This window comes from Diabrotica virgifera, chromosome 1, assembly GCF_917563875.1.
Source record: "Diabrotica virgifera virgifera chromosome 1, PGI_DIABVI_V3a".
Lineage (NCBI taxonomy): Eukaryota > Metazoa > Arthropoda > Insecta > Coleoptera > Chrysomelidae > Diabrotica > Diabrotica virgifera.
In genome coordinates this window covers 119056978-119076796 of record NC_065443.1, presented here as the reverse complement: position 1 = coordinate 119076796, position 19819 = coordinate 119056978, and the positions used below count along the sequence as shown (strand labels likewise).

Here is a 19819-nt window from a genome sequence, read left to right as displayed (position 1 = left end):
CGTAACTACCGTTCGTTGTATTCTAAAATTCAAAATAAAAAGAAACTCTAAGGTGACTAAATATGAAGGGCGGATCTACGGACACCCTGTATACAGAAGTTGGCATAGATACAGCGTTTTGTACTTAATTCAATAGGCCAATCCGTTTTTTGCCGTAAAATACTAAACTTGGTGTTTTTTAAATGGGACACCCTGTATATAGAGATGCAACAACGTGAAAACCTCAGAATACAAATTCTGGGGTGAAAACTGATGCAATTTATGTCCCCTTCCGAATTCGAATTAAATAGTAATCAAGAAATCTACAATAATATATAGTGCGTTATTTTCACTTCTTGCCGTTAGATGGCTATACGGTTTTTGACGCCATGTTTTCTCCAATATACTACTACCGAAATGGTGATCCATGCGTTGTTGAGTTATGCGGCTCCGAACACATTTTACGATTCATTTTTATATTATAGATAAATGTAATTTCAAAAAGTTCCCCCCAAAATTTTTTCTAGATCCGCCCCTGCTAAATATGTAGTAGAACATACGTCCTATATACTCACTTGTGGATTAACTGTAGGTGTAAAACCTGTGTCTGAGCCAGTATTTTCGTATATCGAAACATGCGACATTTCATTATTGGATTGATTACCATTGCCACGATCTAACTTGCAGACGTTTCTTAAAATGAAAGTACGGGACGGGGTTAGTTATCAGCCGATACAAATATCAATTTCAGAGAATAAATCTCTATAGCTATCCAGCTAAAATTAATTAAAATATTTCTTCTTACCTGTGACTTTGCAATCTTGCTGCAGCTATATTTTTTATCACATTTCCACATACACAACATTTAGCCGCGTGCTTTCCTTCTATCTTTAATACTTTGAATGATAATATATCATAGTTTTTATTCAGTTTTCTGCCACTCATTTTGATTCTGATCAGATTACTGAAGTTTAGATTCTGATTCTGATCAGAAAGTTTACAAGTGAATAATTTCATAACATAACCTCACTTTTTTCCATTATGGACACGTTGCTGACATTGTCGACATTGTCGACATTGTTGACACGTTCTCGACATTGTCGACACGTCCGTGTCGACAATTAAAGTCGACGTGTCGATGCCCATCTCTGCTTGGGATTGCATCTAGACAGAAGGCTAACTTGGAAAACACATATCTGGAACAAACGTAAACAACTAGGAATTGTACTTAAAGAACACTACTGGCTAGTTGGAAGTAACTCACCATTATCATTAAAAAATAGACTCCTGGTCTACAGTTCCATCATAAAGCCTATTTGGACATACGGCGTACAACTCTGGGGTACAGCATCTGACAGCAACATAGCGATCCTAGAACGATTCCAGTCAAAGACTTTAAGAACTATAACGACTGCCCCTTGGTTTATCTCAAACCAGGTCATTTACAGTGATTTAAAAATCCCTACAGTGAAACAAGTGATCGCGCAGTGTAGTGATAAATATCTAAAGCGTCTTGAAGTGCACTCCAACAATCTTGTAATCGGTCTCCTTGATAACAGTGTACAAAATAACAGACTAAATATTCGTAGTCCACTGGATTTGCCCTTTAGACAATAGACAACAAGTAAAAGTTTAGAATAAGTTTAGATTAAGTAGTGTAAATAGATATAAGTCATACCAATGTATATCAAGTTAGAAAAATACTCAACCAATAGAGTTATAGCCACTGGGCGATCACTCTTAAAAATTCTGTTCAACAAAAATGCTTAGTGTTTATAGTTTGAAATAAACAGATGGCGTTTGTAACAAAAAAAAACCGAAGTAATAAAAACTTTTACCAACTTAAAAGCTAGAACTGTTGACTTTGGTATAGTAGACTGTTATAAGATTGATCTTTTTTGAATAATTAAACCATAATTAGTTTTAGTTTTAGCGTACCTGTAACCTATACCTATAATCTTCTGAAAAAAGGGGGCGCAAAGATGAGTCCTGCACCCCGGCGCCGTGTATGCTTAAGACGGCCGCGGCCCTGGGAAGGGGTGTCCATTTTAAGGTAACTGAGTGCTGTCATCGTTATATTTGACGCGTCGAGAATTTTCTAATTGTGTTTGTACATGTCTTATATTTTCTGCTTCAGGTACCATTGCTACAAAATTTTACAATCAGCGTTAGTATTTTGATTTATAAAATAGCTGTTCAAAGAGCTAAACTTTTCTCTAATGTCTTCTGTCGAGAGTTCGTTGCACCGCTATTGTTACAGTCCGCATTTTGAGTTAATCTACATAACCTATAATATTTTTTAGTCATAAATAATTTTTGTTGTTTCAGACAAAAGTGATGGTTCTCAGAATTTCGAAGAAGGACAAGAGACTTGGGCCCAAAATACTCCCCGAGCCGCTGCCAACGTTGCCACACCTCCAGCAGGAAAATTTCCGATGCTTAACGGAACCAATGTACATTTCGAATCGCCAAAGGTGCCTGTTATATTCGTTTTGGGTAAGCAACTTTTTTATACTGTACTGAACATAAATTTTAACTAAAATCTCGAGATAAAATCTCGAGATGAAATCTCGAGATTAGTCTCAAGGTGTTGTTCATTTGAGATGATCACTTGCGGTCTCGAGATCGGCATGGAAGACTCGTTGATGACTTTAGTCACGAGCAGAGCTGGGCCGGGTACTGATAAATTGTACTCGGGTACAGAGTACCGGGTACTTTTCATATTTGAGGAACGAGTACAGAGTACCGAGTACATTGATCAAAAAAAGTACTCAGAGTACAATACTCAAAGTACAGTTACCCGAATTCTCGGGTACTTATTTCGAGTACATTAATTTGAATATAGAACCCGAAAAAAGGTAAGAAAGTAATAATTATCTCTGCCCCCCACTACACATATTTTTTATTTTATGAGTCATGAAATCATAAAATAACGTACAATTCCAACTTAAATAAAAAAAAATACAAATTTTAAAAATTGATCATTGATTAATACAGTAAATCCTGCCAGTAACGGCCACTAAAACTGAAGGAACTATTGGTCGACATAGAAAGGTGGCTGGTATTTCCAGTTTTTGTAGTCCACAAATACTTACATAAAAGATAATTGGAACTTAATTTATTTTATTAATAAAAGCAAATATCATTCTATACATCGGAAACTACTAAAACTAATATACTAATATAAAACAAAACTAGATAGGTACATACTATACTACGGAAAAAACAGATTGATGTTTTACTCACTTTTATTTTTTATATCTTTTGTTAAAAAATTGAGTCTTTACACCATATTTTTACAAACGTTTCTCTTTTACAACGCTTTTACGACATTTTATTTTAGGATTTTAAGAACTTTGGGACCACCCACCCGACGCAGGTTATTTAATCTCCTGTTTAGGTAGATACAATAGGTCCCAATAAATAGTACTTCCATCAACAAATAGACAAAATTATTTTGACCGACATTTACATTAATTTTTTATAAAGTGGGCTTTAAAAATTTATGATTATTTGGCCGCGTCCGTATTATAAAGATGATATATAAATAAGGGAATATACAAACATACATATAATTGGTTTGGGGAATTTTGAAACCGGCCGTAATAGTCCAAGTAATGAAGCTTAAAATAGGACAAAACCTCGCAATTTTTACAGAATGGATCGATTTGCTTGAAAATTTGAGATAAGTAGTGGATAGTCCAAGGATCAAAATCTATATGATGCCGAAAGGCGCTTTTACTATGGGGGTGGTTGTCACCCCATCTCGGGGGTGGAAATTTTTTATTATATTTTGACCGCAAAAGTTAGTAAAAACATTCATTCTAAGCAAAAAACGTTCTATACATTTTTTTCATCAAATTAATAGTTTTCGATTTATTCGCTGTCGAAAGTGTTAGTTTTATATCGAAAAAATCAATGTTGTTAACAAGTTTTCGGCTAATAACTCCAAAAGTTTTCATTTTATTAAAACAACTTTACTTAACAAAAATGTACCTTTTGAAACAATAAACAAAACCGTTTCTTTTAATTTTTTTAAGACCAATAGTAATCGAGCTATACATTATTAAATGATAGCTCTTCTTGGTCAAATTCTAAATACTGTAGTTTCAAAGTCAAAAGACGGCAAAACTATGCATTTTTCGAGGATAACTTATTCAAACTAATTTAAAGCATTTGAAAATATCGGAATGGGACGTTTCATCGCCGCCGGTTCATCGCCGCCGTTTCGATTCCGCCGGTTCATCGCCAGTCCGTTTCATCGCCGGCCGTTTCATCGCCGGCCGTTTCATCGCCAGTTAGTTAGTTGATCTTGTATTATCGGAGATGACACGACACGACGTTAAATTCAGTTCAAAACTTATGACAAATTAATAGATAAAAAATATTATTATATTAATTTACTGTTCTATTTCTACTTCCCCTAAATTTGATACTAAACAGTATTAAATTTGTAGTGTTAAATTATATTTTATATTATAAAAGTTTAAAAGTCTATTTAAAGATTAAGTATGGCAACGGGAATGGTCATATCTCGCATTTCCTAGAATTCCTAATTAATATTAAAAATAAATAATAAATGTAACTGTCGAAAATTGGTCGAAAATCCGGACATATATCAGTTAGCGATTAACTGACTGGCGATGAATCGGCGGCATCGAAACGGCCGGCGATGAATCGGCCGGCGATGAACTGGCGGCATCGAAACGGCGGCGATGAACTGGCGGCGATGAAACGTCCTAGATCCTGAAAATATCTATCTCCAGAAATTAAAAGAAAGTCTTTAGCTCAAAAATTAAGTGACGTATATTGAAAAGAATGTTAGTCCCTACTTTTTTCAGCGAAAAAGTGATCCGAAGCAACCTCCTAATCACCACCCTAATTAAAATTAGTCATTAACCTTATTTGGTCTTCTTTATTTTTATATTATTAATAGGCTCTAGAAGTTTGACAGGCTTAGAATGATTAGTTTTTAAAAAATGGAGTTAAAAGCGAATAACGAATTTTTGTAGTTTGGAAAAAAATGGCCTTTTCTTCAGAATAGAAAGATTAGCATCAGAGATACGAAAAAATGTGTAAATATGAAATTGTAGCTTATTTAATTCTCAAGAAATTGGTTTGCAAAAATTTTTACTAAAGCAAAAATTTAGTGAGCTATGGATAATTAAGACTTGTAATAACATGCAAAAACCACCTTTACCAACCCTTTCAAAGTCACATCTTTTTGCGACTGAGGATTTTAAAAAGAATTAATATTAATAGGCTTATAGACCTTATAAAAACCTACAAAATTCTTTTTTGCTAAACTTTCTAAAATCAAAAATAGAAAAGTTACGGTTAAAAAATCAATATATTTTTTAGAAAAAAAAAGGAGAAATCCAATTACAAGCATAATAATGTAAGTTAGCGGTGTTTTTAGTCATTGGCCTTATTCATTCTTCTTTATTTATGTATTATTAATAGATTCTAGAAGTTTGACTGGCTTAGAAAGATTAGTTTTTAAAAAATGGAGTTAAAAGCGAATAACGAATTTTTGTAGTTTGGTAAAAAATGGCCTTTTCTTCAGAATAGAAATATTAGCATCAGAGATACGAAAAAATGTGTAAATATGAAATTGTAGCTTATTTAATTCTCAAAAAACTGGTTTGCAAAAATTTTTACTAAAGCAAAAATTTAGTGAGCTATGGATAATTAAGACTTGTAATAACATGCAAAAACCACCTTTACCAACCCTTTCAAAGTCACCTCTTTTTGCGACTGAGGATTTTAAAAAGAATTAATATTAATAGGCTTATAGACCTTATAAAAACCTACAAAATTCTTTTTTGCCAAACTTTCTAAAATCAAAAATAGAAAAGTTACGGTTAAAAAATCAATATATTTTTTTAGAAAAAAAAAAGGAGAAATCCAATTAGAAGCATAATAATGTAAGTTAGCGGTGTTTTTAGTCATTGGCCTTATTCATTCTTCTTTATTTATGTATTATTAATAGATTCTAGAAGTTTGACTGGCTTAGAAAGATTAGTTTTTAAAAAACTGGAGTTAAAAGCGAATAACGAATTTTTGTAGTTTGGTAAAAATGTCGATTTCTTCAGAATAGAAACATTAGCATCAGAGATACGAAAAAATGTTTAAATATGAAATTGTAGGTTATCTAATTCCCAAGAAATTGGTTTGAGAAAATTTTTTGTACGGCAAAAATTGGGTGAATCGTAAATTAATATATTATTGAAAAACACTTATTTTTTCGATATAAAACTAACACTTTCGATAGCGAATAAATCGTAAACTATTCATTTTATCAAAAAAATTTATAGAATATTTTTTGCTTAGAATGAATGTTTTTATCAAACTTTTGCGGTCAAAATATAATAACAAATTTCCACCCCCGGGATGGGGTGGCAACCACCCCATGGTAAAAGCGCCTTTCGGCATCATATTGATTTTAATCCTTGGACTATCTACTACTTGTTCTCAAATTTTCAAGCAAATCGGTCCATTCTGTAAAAATTGCGAGGTGAAAAGCTTCAGTTCCTGGACTATAAGTACAAGTGGCCGGCAACACAGGTTTTACTGTAATCAGAATAACACCACTCACACTCACTGATTAATTTTATTGGCTTTTAATATAACTCATTTTTCAAAGTTTCATCAGTTTTTCGGAGCATTTCTTCTTGGGCTATTAATTATGATGGCATAAGAGAATAGGCATTTGCTTGACTTTGCGAATGAGCTGATACTGAAAACGGCGTTTTGCGTGTTGCTATTAATTTGCTATCCCATATGCAGCGACAAGTTTATACTTGCAAAAAGTACTCGGAAAAGGTACTCGTATAGTAAACGCGGGAACCGGGTATTTTACCCATACGCTACGGGTACGAGTACCGAGTACTTTATTGAAAATGTACTCGGGTACTGGGTACTGAGTACCCCAAAATGTACTTAGAGTACAAAATTCGGGTACTTGTACCCGGGTATTGCCCAGCTCTGGTCACGAGACCAAGATAATAACGTGTCGACTAGAAAGTAAATACATAGGCCACTGTGCACGGGCGCCCTTATAATTAATATATACATATTAACATACACCATATATACACTCACCGGCACAAAATTCCGCCACCCAAAAGTTTTTATTGAGTTTGACAATCTATAACTTTATTATTTGTATTCCGATTTTCAAGATTCTTGCATCAGTTTGTGGGTACATGTATTGATGTCGTTTTTTATTATTCCGGTAACAACATTTTTTTGCTTAAATGGAATTATACGGGGGTGAATTGAAACGTATTTTCTCCTAATTTTAAAATATTCTGTGGAAAAATGAAGGGCTGGTGTTGTTTCATACTCCGTTTCTGGTATCCTGGAGGTATCACTAAGGATTTGTTTTTTGAATTATCTGAATATCTCTTTTCTTGTAAGAGGTGTAAATAAAAACACTGCTTTGAAGGTTTTTTTAATTAAAAATATCAAACGCACTAAAATTAACAAAACAAAACAAAATTAACAACAAAACACAACAATTAAATAGCGGATATGTCCACCTGTTGCAGCAACGTCTGCTCGCAACCTGTTTGGTATCGAAAAAAAAATGTGTTATCCTTGCCTGGGGAATAGCCCAGTATTCCTCTACCAGGCCCATAACTGTACCAAATTTTCTGGAGGTCTAGGAGGACGACGAATAGCCTTTTTTTTAATTCATCCCATAAATGTTCAATACGATTGAGATCTGGGCTGCATGCGGGCCATTCTAATCTTATCAATCCAACCTTTATTTTATGAGTCAATCCTTTTCCTTGTTCGCCTTCTTTTGCTCTGACGCTGACGTTGTATACATATTGTTTGCAAAATTTTTAATTTTTTAATGTGTACTTAATAACTGTAAATTATATTAAGTAGTATAACTCACGCCATTTACTTGGTTTCTGTTTTTGTTTTGTCTGTAGTTTTTTATTATTTTTTGTTTTTTATTGCATTTTTTTATTTTGTATAAGCTTTGTCCACAAATTGGTAAAATTTTATGACAATAAAGCATACCTTACTTACAATCAATGTTTTTATTTACAAAAAATGGTACAGCTCTTACAAGAAAAAAAAATATTCGGATAATTCAAAAAACAAAATTTTAGTGATCACCAGGATAATATGACAGGACTATGAAACAAAATCAGCCCCCCAAGAAAATACAACGCTTCCCTTCACCCCTGTATAATGCCATGCCGACAAAATTTTTGTGATACCGGAATAATACCAAACGATATTAATACAAAAAAGAGCTGTTAATCAAAATAAAAACAGCCAAAATCGAATACCTCGGTCACATCATGAAGAACAGTGAGAGATATGGACTGCTGCAACTGGTCTTGCAGGGAAAAGTAGAGGGAAAGCGAGGACCAGGAAGGCGAAGGATTTCCTGGCTGAAAAATCTACGAACGTGGTTCAACACAACCACTACAAATCTTTTCAGAGCAGCAGTGTGCAAAGTGCAGATTGCCATGATGGTCGCCAACATCCGAAACGGAGAGGCACTACAAGAAGAAGAAGATATTAATACATGTACCTACAAACTGGTGTAATAATCTTGAAAATCGGAGCACAAATAATAAGGTTATAAATTGTCAAACTTAATCAAAAATTTTGGGTGGCGGAATTTTGTGCCGGTGAGTGTAGTTTAAAACACCCGAAAAGCTAGGGGGCACCGCTCCCCCTGCCCGTGAGTATGGGCGCCTATGCCACTGTGTGACAGCAAAATTGTATGCGTGTCAAGCACTACCTTTTATAATTGCATATACGATTGCACAAAAACGAAAAAAAAAGATGAAAAAAAAAGGAGTGTTGGAAGAAAAAATTGGTAGATCATCGAATTAACTTGGGAGTCAGTTAAGCTCTCGTAAATGAGTTGTAGTTAAGGGATGCAGAGCAATTCAAAAATTTAGAATAGAATAGAATAGAAATATGTTTTATTGCCACTGAAAATTTTTACAATTTTATGGACAAAGCTTACACACAGTCAAAAGAAAAATAATATAAATAACAAATAACCAATAATTTTGTTCGAATGTCTGCTGTGCAGTTTGGACTGCACAAAACTAGACTAATAAAACACCAGATTTAAGAGAATATAAATTTAAATTGTGTGATCTTATCATAAAAACTCATTTTTTTTCACACACACCCGTATAACTTGAGGTTAAAATGACACAACAATTCTTTTTATTCGTAAAGAGAAAGTAATTACAAAATAACATCATCTGTCCAATGTCGCGCACCTATTTTTTAGAAAGCCAATATTTACTTTTTTACGAAACACCAACCTGAGACTAGTCTCAGCTCTTCTGGCATATATAGAGGACTGGAAATTAGATCTCGAGATCATAAATGTCCATTTGTGAAAAGCGCAGTCTCGGCGACGAGTCACAGCTTGCCTCTAAGGGTTTGCTCACTATGGAGACCAAAGGATGATATCCTCGCCTAGAACAGAGTATCCTACTCTTTATATTCGTGAATTCTCGCATTTAAAATAAAGTATTTATTTTACCTGGCGATCGAAACTATATGTAAAACTTTATGTAAAATAAATGCATTATTTTGAATGCCAGTATTCACGAATATGAAGAGTAGGATACTATGCTCTAGGCTAGGATAACATCCTTTGGTCTCCATAGTGAGCACACGTTAAAGTTGTGCTCACAACGAGGCGTCGACCCTAGCTCCCTGGTATCCCTCGTACTGATCGTACCATATTATCGATCGCCAGATGCATTATTTTAAATGCGAGCGTTCACCAAAATGTAGCGTAGGATACTAAACTCGAGGCTAGGATACCATCCTTTGGTCTCCATAGTGAGCAAACCCTAAGAGTTCCCCCATAACCATATGTATTTGTGAGTGCAGTATCGAGACTGCTCTCGAGACTATTTTGTATTAAATAGATTATTTCATTCATAGGAGATTCTGACCAATAGAAAGCTACAGAAATCTGAATTAAATTGATAATTTTTGATAATTGCTCGTCATTAAGTATAAGTATATTATGTCAGATGCCCTTCGTTGCTACGAAAAAATACATTCAGTGACATTAATGACAATTAATGTTTTAAAAATTATAAAAGTGATGACTTTTAATCGTCAAATATTTATAAAAACTTTGTGTGTAATTGTACTAATTTGTACTTACATAAATAAATTACAATAAAATTTGGGTTTTGAACAGTTTTATTCATGAAATAATCGCAACAAATTGCACTCGAACTCTAAAATTAATATAGATTTTTTGCCCTCGTGACACTTTGGGTCTATTGAATAAAAAGAAGTATTTGCTTTTACTTACAAGTATTTAAGTATTTACTTAATATTAATTGAATAAAGTCATGTCTTTAATGCTAGAGATCTAATCTAGAGATAGAGAAAAATTGTAATTTAAAACTAAAAATCGACCAGTTTCGGGATTATTTTCCAAAATTGTCCATTTTACAGAAAATGAATGTATTCCACAATTTTGCCCCTCTATGTATAAAATTCAATGTGGCTAAAAGTTTTGTTTCACAACTAAATACAGTTACCTTAGTTTTGGCACAGTTTATAAAGAGAAACTTTTCCCCCTTGGATGTTTTTTGAGCACAGCTCTTCACAAATTCTTGAACCTCATCAATATTGGAAGAAAGTCTATCAGGCATCATTTTTCGCCGATAACGTATATATGTTACAGTTCAAGTTGATTATCCAGTTGGAGTTGACTCCAACTAGTTGGAGTCAACTCTAACGGCTGGTTTCAGTAAAAGTTGATTATAAATATAAAATGAAGATTTATATTCAACGTTTACTAGTAAAAGTAGACTCCAACTAGGAAAAGTATACTCTTCCCAATGCCATTTAGTAAAAGTTGATTCTGATTCACACAAACAGCCGATTCTAGAAATTAAATGTTACTGAATATGTTCAAATTAGTCTAGGCTGTATCGTCGCCCCCGTTAGGTAAATTATTTCAGTTCGATTTTTTTGCACAAACTTACTCAAAAAGAGGTCCTTATAACGAATCCACAGGGTGTCGGATGGTACTGTGGTCGAAAAATGGTTTAAACATTTTTTTTAAACAAACTCACAAAAAAAATTCATTTACGACAATTTTCTTTACATCATTTGGGTCATTCGGAGCAAAAGGGGTCTTTTGTGATTTTTCTGTAAAATTTATTGTTCTCGAGTTATACGCGATTTAAAATTTGCAAAATACGAAAATGACCATTTTCAAGGCTTAATAACTCAGTTAAAAATTATTATTATGAAAGTCCGAAAGTCACCAAATAAAATTTTAACGACCCCCTTACAAGATACGGAAGAAATTTTTGTTATTATTTTATTACTAAGCGGTTACATATTTTTAATTATTAACAATGAGCGCTAGGAGCCTATTGACGCAGCTATAAATGTGAGTGCGAGTGAGATGCATCATTGCACCATTTTGACATTTAAAAATTCAAACTTCTGTTAAACCACAAAAGTGTCAAAACTTTTTTTTGTAATTTATTGCTCACATGTCATCACCATGACAAGGCGAAAGTTCTTCTTCTTGTGGTGCTTTCTCCTTTAGTGGAGGTTAGCGACTACACTGGCAAATCTGTCACTGTCCAATGCGGCTCTAAACAAAGATGTTGAATCAAGGCCGGTCCAGTTTCTGATATTTCTAATCCATGAAATCTGGCGCCTACCGGGACCCCGTTTTCCTTCAATCTTACCCTGGATGATCAGTTGCGTGAGGCGGTACTTTTCGTTTCTCATTATGTGTCCCAGGTAGCTAACTTTTCTGACTTTAATGATTTTTAGCAGTTCCCTATCTGTACCTATTCTCCTCAGAACATATTCGTTGGTGGTGTGGGTTGTCCAAGGTATTTTCAAGTCTCTTCTATAAAGCCAGAGTTCAAAGGCGTCCAACTTGTTCATCAGTGTTGTGTTGTGTTCAGGCCTCCGTTCCATACAAAAGTATTGACCACACATAGCAATGCAGAAAACGACATCTAAGGCTGATATTAATGCTACTGTTACAAAATAAACTTTTCATTTTGATAAACCCCTGTCGGGCTACCTCTATTCTCGCTCTTGACTTCTTGTTTATAATCAAGTTGATTGTTGAACCAGCAACCAAGATATTTGTACTGGCTTACGTATTCAAGCTGTTGGTGTTTCACATATTTATTGGAAGAGGTAAATTTTTGTTCCTTGATATTCTTATAACTTTGGTTTTCGCAGTATTGATCTTCATCCCCATATTTTCACAACTCTCAGTAACCCTATCCAACAGTATCTGCAGACTATGGTCCGAATCAGTCATTAATACTGTGTCATCTGCATAGCGGATGTTATTTACTTTCTGACCGTTTATTCTGATTCCTTCTGAAGGGTGCGATAAAGAGTTCGCAAATATTACCTTAGAGTAGACGTTAAAAGTATGGGTGATAGCACACGACCCTCTCTAATACCTCGTTGTATTTCAATTGGCCTTGACGTATTACCATTAGTCTTTATGATTTCTGTCTGATTCCAATAAATAGCCTCTATAATTTTAGAATCTCTTTTGTCGACTCCGATGTAGTTCAATCTTTCTATCAAGGTCTTGTGCTTCACCCTATCGAACGCTTTCTCAAAATCTATGAAACAGATAAAAAGGTCTGCTTGCTGATCTTTGTATCTTTGTGCCAGAGTTTGAAGACAGAATATTGCTTCTCGTGTCCCCATACCTTTCTTGAAGCCAAATTGTTCTTGACCGGTGACCTCGTCACATTTTTGTATAATATATTCTGTTCTGTATGATACAGAACAGAATAAGAATAAGTCATCATGTTTTTTATATAAGTTTTCGATTTCTTCACATTGTTCTGTTATCCATTTTTCTTTTGCAATTTTTATTTTTTGTTTAATATTTCTATTTAATGCTTTGTACATTGCTTTGTGCTGTTTGCATTTTCTTCTTTCATCCATTAAATCCAATATTTCCTCTGTCATCCATCTTTGCTTCCGTGCTCGCTATTTTGTGAGCATTTCAGTTGCCGTTGCAAGGGCGTGTCTGATTTCCTCCCGAAGACGAAAGTTAAGGATGTTTAATTATATGAAAGTGTGCTAAAACACAGTGCGAAAAAGTAAAACCCATTTAAAATACATTGTTACTTCAGACACACTTTAAACTCTTCATGTACTGCTATCTATATTTACAATTTTCACCCAAGAAAACCTTTACATTTTACATAATATGAGATAGAGTAGATAAAAATTATTATTTTGAATTTGGTTAACAAAAATTGGTTAAACAATTTTTCGACCGCGAACAATTGTAATACGGATGTATTTCTTTGAGTAAGTTTGTGCAAAAAATCGAATCAGAATAATTTACCTAAGGGGAGCGACGTTACAGACTATACTAATAAGTAGTTAAAACGGCCAAAACAAAGAAACGCACACTCATCAAAAATGCACTTGAGATTCTCGTATAATCAACATTTACTGAATCGATCCAGGAAGAGTCAACTCCAACGAGTAAAAGTTGATTTAAATTTTTAAAATCAACTCTTACTGCTCGTTTCAGTTGGAGTTGACTCCAACTAGTTGGAGTCAACTCTAACTGAGAATCAACTTGAACTGTAACATATATATTTTTTCTTATCTAACCGACATCAATCGTAGTAATTGTTTCAGGCAAATTAGCTGCCAGCTCTTGGAAAATAATTTTTGCTGGTTTTTCAGTATATTCTCTTCGGCTTTACGTTTAAAGAGTTAGAAACAATTTTTCGATCTATCTTCTGACGATCTGGTTCATGATTATGTTATAGGCTACTTCTAGTCATTGTAAAATTTGCCCCAATAGTAAACAATTTCGCACTACAAGTTGTTTTATTACCTCCAGAAAACTTCTTCACTTTTTGAAACTTTCACCTTATAACAAATAAAATTTTCAAATAGCAGTAAAGGTTTAGCGCGATTACTTTCTATTAAACATGCCATTTTTGTCAAAATTCCATTTATGACTAAAAATAAAATACTATAATTAATTAATTAATTATTATAAGTACCTACTGTAATTTTATAGTAGATAAATAATTCCCTTGAATGCCTTTTAGTAAAATCTACCTGAAACAACAATTTCAGTTTTGGTAAGGAAAATACCTGTAGGATTAAGACATACCCTTTCAAACGCAGGCAAAAAATAATTTTGGTGAGGAAATTATACCCGCCGAGAGATTTGATCTCTAAAAATGAGACGAACAGGCTCGATTTTGCTGTGGTTGTCAATTTTGGAACCTCAAGAAAAATGCAAGAAAGTTTGCCATTCCTACCTCGAGCTCCCCTAAACCACCCTCTTATTAGAGATAATTATGAACAAAAATGTTCACTTTTTGTATAGACTAAGCCGTGCTCAAATTTTGAATGAATATTTTAAATGTTTATCAACTCAACAGTAAAAATTCGATATCTTTTGATCCTATCTACCAAAATCAAAATGCCTTTTTTGGATGAAGAGTGCAGATACTGTGTACAATTTTTCCATTTTAAGCATGTAAAGTCAGTTTCTATAAAGATGTTAACTAAAACGTTGTGCGATTTTAGCAAGTTTTTACGATTCTCATGAGAACAATAAAATGTATCACTTTTATTGACTGGTCGCTATGGAATTTCCTAGAGCCTTCGTAGTCTTAAAAAAACATAACATGAAATTTCGATTTTCAATTTTGGCAACAAAAATGAGTTAAAAAAAAGTTCTAAAATGCTGAATTAAACATTTACATTACAAACGTTTTCACATCATGAAGTATAATTGATTTTGTATTTTGAGAACAATTTCCAAAGTGGAAATCGAAGCATCGACAAGCTTATTTGAAAGTAAAATTGTGGTTTATTCCCAATAAAAATAGTAATTTGCAGTGGATATTTAGTTTCTGTTTTTAACACTGAGCAACAGTTGAGTCAATGAGAGTTCAACAGCCGTTCTGGAAATAAACATGATCTATAAGTACATATTTCCATAAGTGTTTCTATTTCTGGAGTATTAACCTACTAACATATACGTACAATAACATCAAAGCTGCATGCGATGGTGGTATTTGCAATTCAAATATTTGGAAATTTAAAGAGGGCACAGAAAATAAACCGCAAGAATAAAACACCAGTTTGCTTATCTCTTTCAGTACAAAGTTTTGAAAAATACTGCTTAACATACAGATTACTTTTGCATGTGTAATGTGTATGCATCTATAGGATTTATGAACATTTTTTATGCTGGAATGTATTTTTAGAGCTTAGTTAAATGAGGATTTTTTAGTGGTACTTATAAAAGTAGAAATGCAGATGAATATAAATCTTTGTTGTCATGCTAAATACATTATGTTTTCCACTTTTCAAGAACTTATGTTTTTTGTGATGATTACAATATAGTAAAAAAAATAAGGGACATAATTACTGAATACCAGGAGGTTCATAGACAAAGAAGAAGTACAAGATAACAGATTTTCTTTTCTTAAAATACTAGAAGAAAAGCTATCAATACGAAAAATCGACGATAAAATGGATGATATTATTTGTAGACATTAAACAAGCATTTGAATAAGTAAAAATGAAGGAGCTGTATAAATCACTTGAAGAACTAGAAATAAGCATAAACATTATTAGAGTAATCCAATTAACACTACCAAGAAGAGAAGCAGACAATTTCCTGATAAATGAAGGTGTAACGTACTGTGGTCCCCTTACATATATATTCTCTTTAGTCTTCACCTGGAAAACATACTGCAGGAAGCCAAAATAAATAGAAAAGAAATAAGGAATGATAAAAATCATGAATGCCTGGTGTTCGCTGATGATATAGCAATATTATAAATATATTTTTTAATATGTTGATGGAGCTAGAAGCAAACTGTTAGATGCTGGAAGTGATACGAATAATTAAAAATTAGAAGAAAAAACATAAAAAATCTATATTATATTAAGGGAAACGGAGCAAAATGCAAAATTTTGACGCATGTCAAAATTTTCAATGTGTTTTAAATGTATTAATTTTTTTTCTTTTATTTATTATAAATTAATAAATGAAAATAGTTTCTGTCCTTGTGGGATCAGTACTCACCGGACGGCCCGCAGACGTTCGGATACAATTAGCGTCTCTTTGCAAAGACAATGACGTCGACTTTGCAAAGTAACAAGGCACTTACTCAACACACACTACACATTACACCTGAGTTAGTGATAAGTTATACAATTACGTGGCTAAAGGTTTTAGTTCTAAACCAAGGCCAGAATCAGAGAGAGAGAAAAAATTTTTTTTCGAATCCTGAGAAAACTATAAAGTATTTTTGAAAAATTTAAACGCATGTTACTGTCAAGTACAATTATTAGGCGTGGATCCCGCGTACCAAAAAAAGTTGATTAATAGCAAGCTGAAAATTTGTTAATAGCTTAAGAGTGTCTTGTCGGACAAACTTTGTGATGTACGGGAACACTGGAACAGGGGAAGTTTTAATTCTGGAACAGGTTAAAAATTTGGAACACCAGACTACGAAAACGTCCTATGTATTTTGTCGGACAGAAGTTCCAATTGATTTGTTGCCCTTTCGTTAAACTCTCATGCAATAATCAGACTGCTATTTATCACCAACATAATTCCTGTCATCGAACATGTTACACTTGTCGGACTTATTAAAATGCCCAGTTGGTGATGAATACTAGTCTGATTTTTGCATGAGAGTTTAACCAATGGGTAACAAATCAATTGGAAGTTTTGTCCGACAAAATACATGTGACGTTTTCGTAGTCTGGGGTTTCAAATTTTTAATCTATTCCACAATTAAAACTTCCCCTGTTCCAGTTTTCCCATACATCAAAGTTTGTCCGACTAGACACCGTTAAACTATTAACAAATTTTCAGCTTGCTATTAATAAACTTTTTTTTGGTACGCGGGATCCAGGTATAAATAGGAGGACGTCAGATAAGAGGTCAACCCAATACAAGATGGAAAATGGAGGCAGATGATCTAAAAAGACTCAACGTCACAAGTTGGGGGATGAAAGCAGTGAGAAAGAAGTAATGGAGGAGAATGGCCAATGAAGCCATGGGCAGAATTGATTTGACGTGCTAATAATTTCCTTTCACATGCACACCTGATGGTCGGAAACAGTGAAATAGAAGGCTAATTTTAGATACGGAAATTACAAAAGATTTAGAAAAAATAAATATCTAGCAGTAGTCTTTAAAACATTAAAACGACACAGTAATTCTTGCGGAAAAATTTACTTTAGACATTAGTAAATCTATGTCAGTGAAGCAAGTTATCGGAGAGGTCTAAAAATCAATATTTCAAAGACAAAGTGGATGGCAGTTGGAAAGATTAATGTAGATAAAGGTGTGCTTTCTCTTGATGGAGAGGAGATCAAATGGGTAAACCATTTTAAATACCTTGTCAGTTGGTTAAATGTAATTTGCGACTGTGATGAAGAGATAATAACAGGATCTAAATATCACGTAAAGCTTTTATGGCCTGGAAACCAGTTTTGTGTAACCGAATCCTGTCGATGAATATTCGCTGGAAGGTCCTGAAATGTTATGTGTAGTCTATCTGATTGTATGGTTGTGGGACATGGACGTTAAAACCACAATTCCAAATAAATTAGAAGCATTCGAATTGTGGTGATATCGAGGAATCCTAAATATATCGTGGGTTTCTCCCACTTCCAATAAAGGTGTTCTCCAAATGGTGAATTCAGAACGTCTGCTCACAAACATCATAAAGAGGAGAAAAACAAAATACTTCGGCCTTATTATTATAAGACGTAAATATCATCTACTTCGCTTTATAATACAAGGCAAAGGGAGAGAAAGACATGGATTGGTAGAAACATCCATGGTTGCGTAACATTAGACAATGGTGTAGTTCCATAGTAGAAGAATTATTTCGCGCAGCATCCGATAGAGGAAAGTTTCAAGAACTTATAGACATGATGACGGTCATCCTATGAATATTGACACGGCACCTAAAGAAGTCTTTCAAAAAGGAAGTGGCGAGCACGAAATACAAAGTAAAATTAACAAAGGCAGAGCGATTATACAGACTTCCCTTCTCCAGACCAGATCAATAAAAGGAGGCACGGGAAAAAGGCATTATTAAAATCATAGTTAACAGTATTATACACTACAGCTCACAAGTTTGGGAGATAATAAAGGCTAAGAGACACAAGCTCTTAGCAACCAAAATGGATTTTAAGATGAGTTTAAGATCACAATTAGGAATAATTCGAAATGAGTACCTGAAATGTATATGGATAGAACTATAAGTACAAGAAGGGGTGGAAACTAATAACTATTTTGCGAAAAATGCTATATATTTTTTTTTATTTTTCAGGTGGTCCAGGAAGCGGTAAGGTGACCCATTGTGATAATCTAATGCAGGAGAAAAAGGGGGTTACCCATATCAACATGACCGATCTTCTGCAACAGTATGCAATAGGAAATGGTATGTTTAGAGTTACGTCATTTTGCTTTATATACACTCACCGGCAGAGAAAACGGGCACCCCAAAAAATGGGTCATTTTTAATGTCTTGTATTTCCTAAACCTGATGTCCGATTTAAGTAATTTTTTTAATATGTTATAGCCTTATTCTTTATCAATATCGCTGTAATAATATTGTTGCTAGACAGGTACATTGTCATTGTATACAGGGTGTACGAATCAAACTGTGTTTTTTTCTCAAATTTTGGAGCACCTTCTGGAATGTTCTAGCTCTTAAAAAATACTAAAATTATAACCAAACTATAGCCTCAGGTTTTCTTAACATTATTTTTTTTTATTCATTCGCTTATGTTGGATAATAAAAAAGTTAAGCACTTTAACAACTACCCCTGTTTTTCGTTAATACAGGGTGTTTTTAAATAAGTACGGCAAACTTTAAGGGGTAATTCTGCATGATAAAATAATGACAGTTTGCTTTATAAACGTATGCCCGCAAATGCTTCGTTTCCGAGATAGGGGGCGTTGAAATTGTTCTTACAAACTGACGATTTATTTATTTCTCTAAAAAGGTTTGTGATATGCAAATGAAATTTGGTAGATTTTAAGAGTTAGTTATTGCGCATTTTTTGGCATACAATTAAGAATTTTATATTCACCATTGGCGTGCATACGGGTATTAATATTTTAGATATATCCCGTATGCACGCCAATGGTGAATATAAAATTCTCAATTGTATGCCAAAAAATGCCCAATAACTAGATCTTAAAATCTACCAAATTTCATTTGCATATCATAAACCGTTTTAGAGCAATAAATAAGTTTGTAAGAACAATTTCAACACCCCCTATCTCAGAAACGAATTATTTGCGGGCATAAGTTTATTAAACAAACTGTCATTATTTTATCATGCAGAATTACCCCTTAAAGCTTGCCGTACTTATTTAAAAACACCCTGTATTGACGAAAAACAGTGGTAGTTGTTAAAGTGCCTAACTTTTTATTATCCAACATAAGCGAATGAATAAAAAAACAGAATGTTAAGAAAATCTGTGGCTATAGTTGGGTTTTAAATTCAGTATTTTATAAAAGCTAGAACATTCCACAGGGTGTTTCAAAGTTTGAGAAAAAAACACAGTTTGATTCGTACACCCTGTATACAATGACAATGTACCTGTCTAGCAACAATATTATTACAGCGATATTGATAAAGAATAAGGCTATAACATATTAAAAAAATTACTTAAATCGGACATCAGGTTTAGGAAATACAAGACATTAAAAATGACCCATTTTTTGGGGTGCCCGTTTTCTCTGCCGGTGAGTGTATTTACCAAATCACTTAATATTATAAAAAC

The 19819-nt window shown here is 33.6% G+C and overlaps 1 protein-coding gene across 1 annotated transcript in view; it reads left to right on the top strand.

The window, feature by feature from the left end:
• Positions 1 to 2198: 2198 nt before the first annotated feature.
• The window catches only part of LOC114324154 (uncharacterized), a 129973-nt gene continuing 112352 nt past the window's right edge, over positions 2199 to 19819 (top strand). The window contains exons 1-3 of the mRNA XM_050660782.1: positions 2199 to 2214; positions 2308 to 2475; positions 18354 to 18464. Coding sequence (XP_050516739.1) covers positions 2199 to 2214; positions 2308 to 2475; positions 18354 to 18464 — 295 coding nt within the window. The remainder of the gene's footprint in view (positions 2215 to 2307; positions 2476 to 18353; positions 18465 to 19819) is intronic.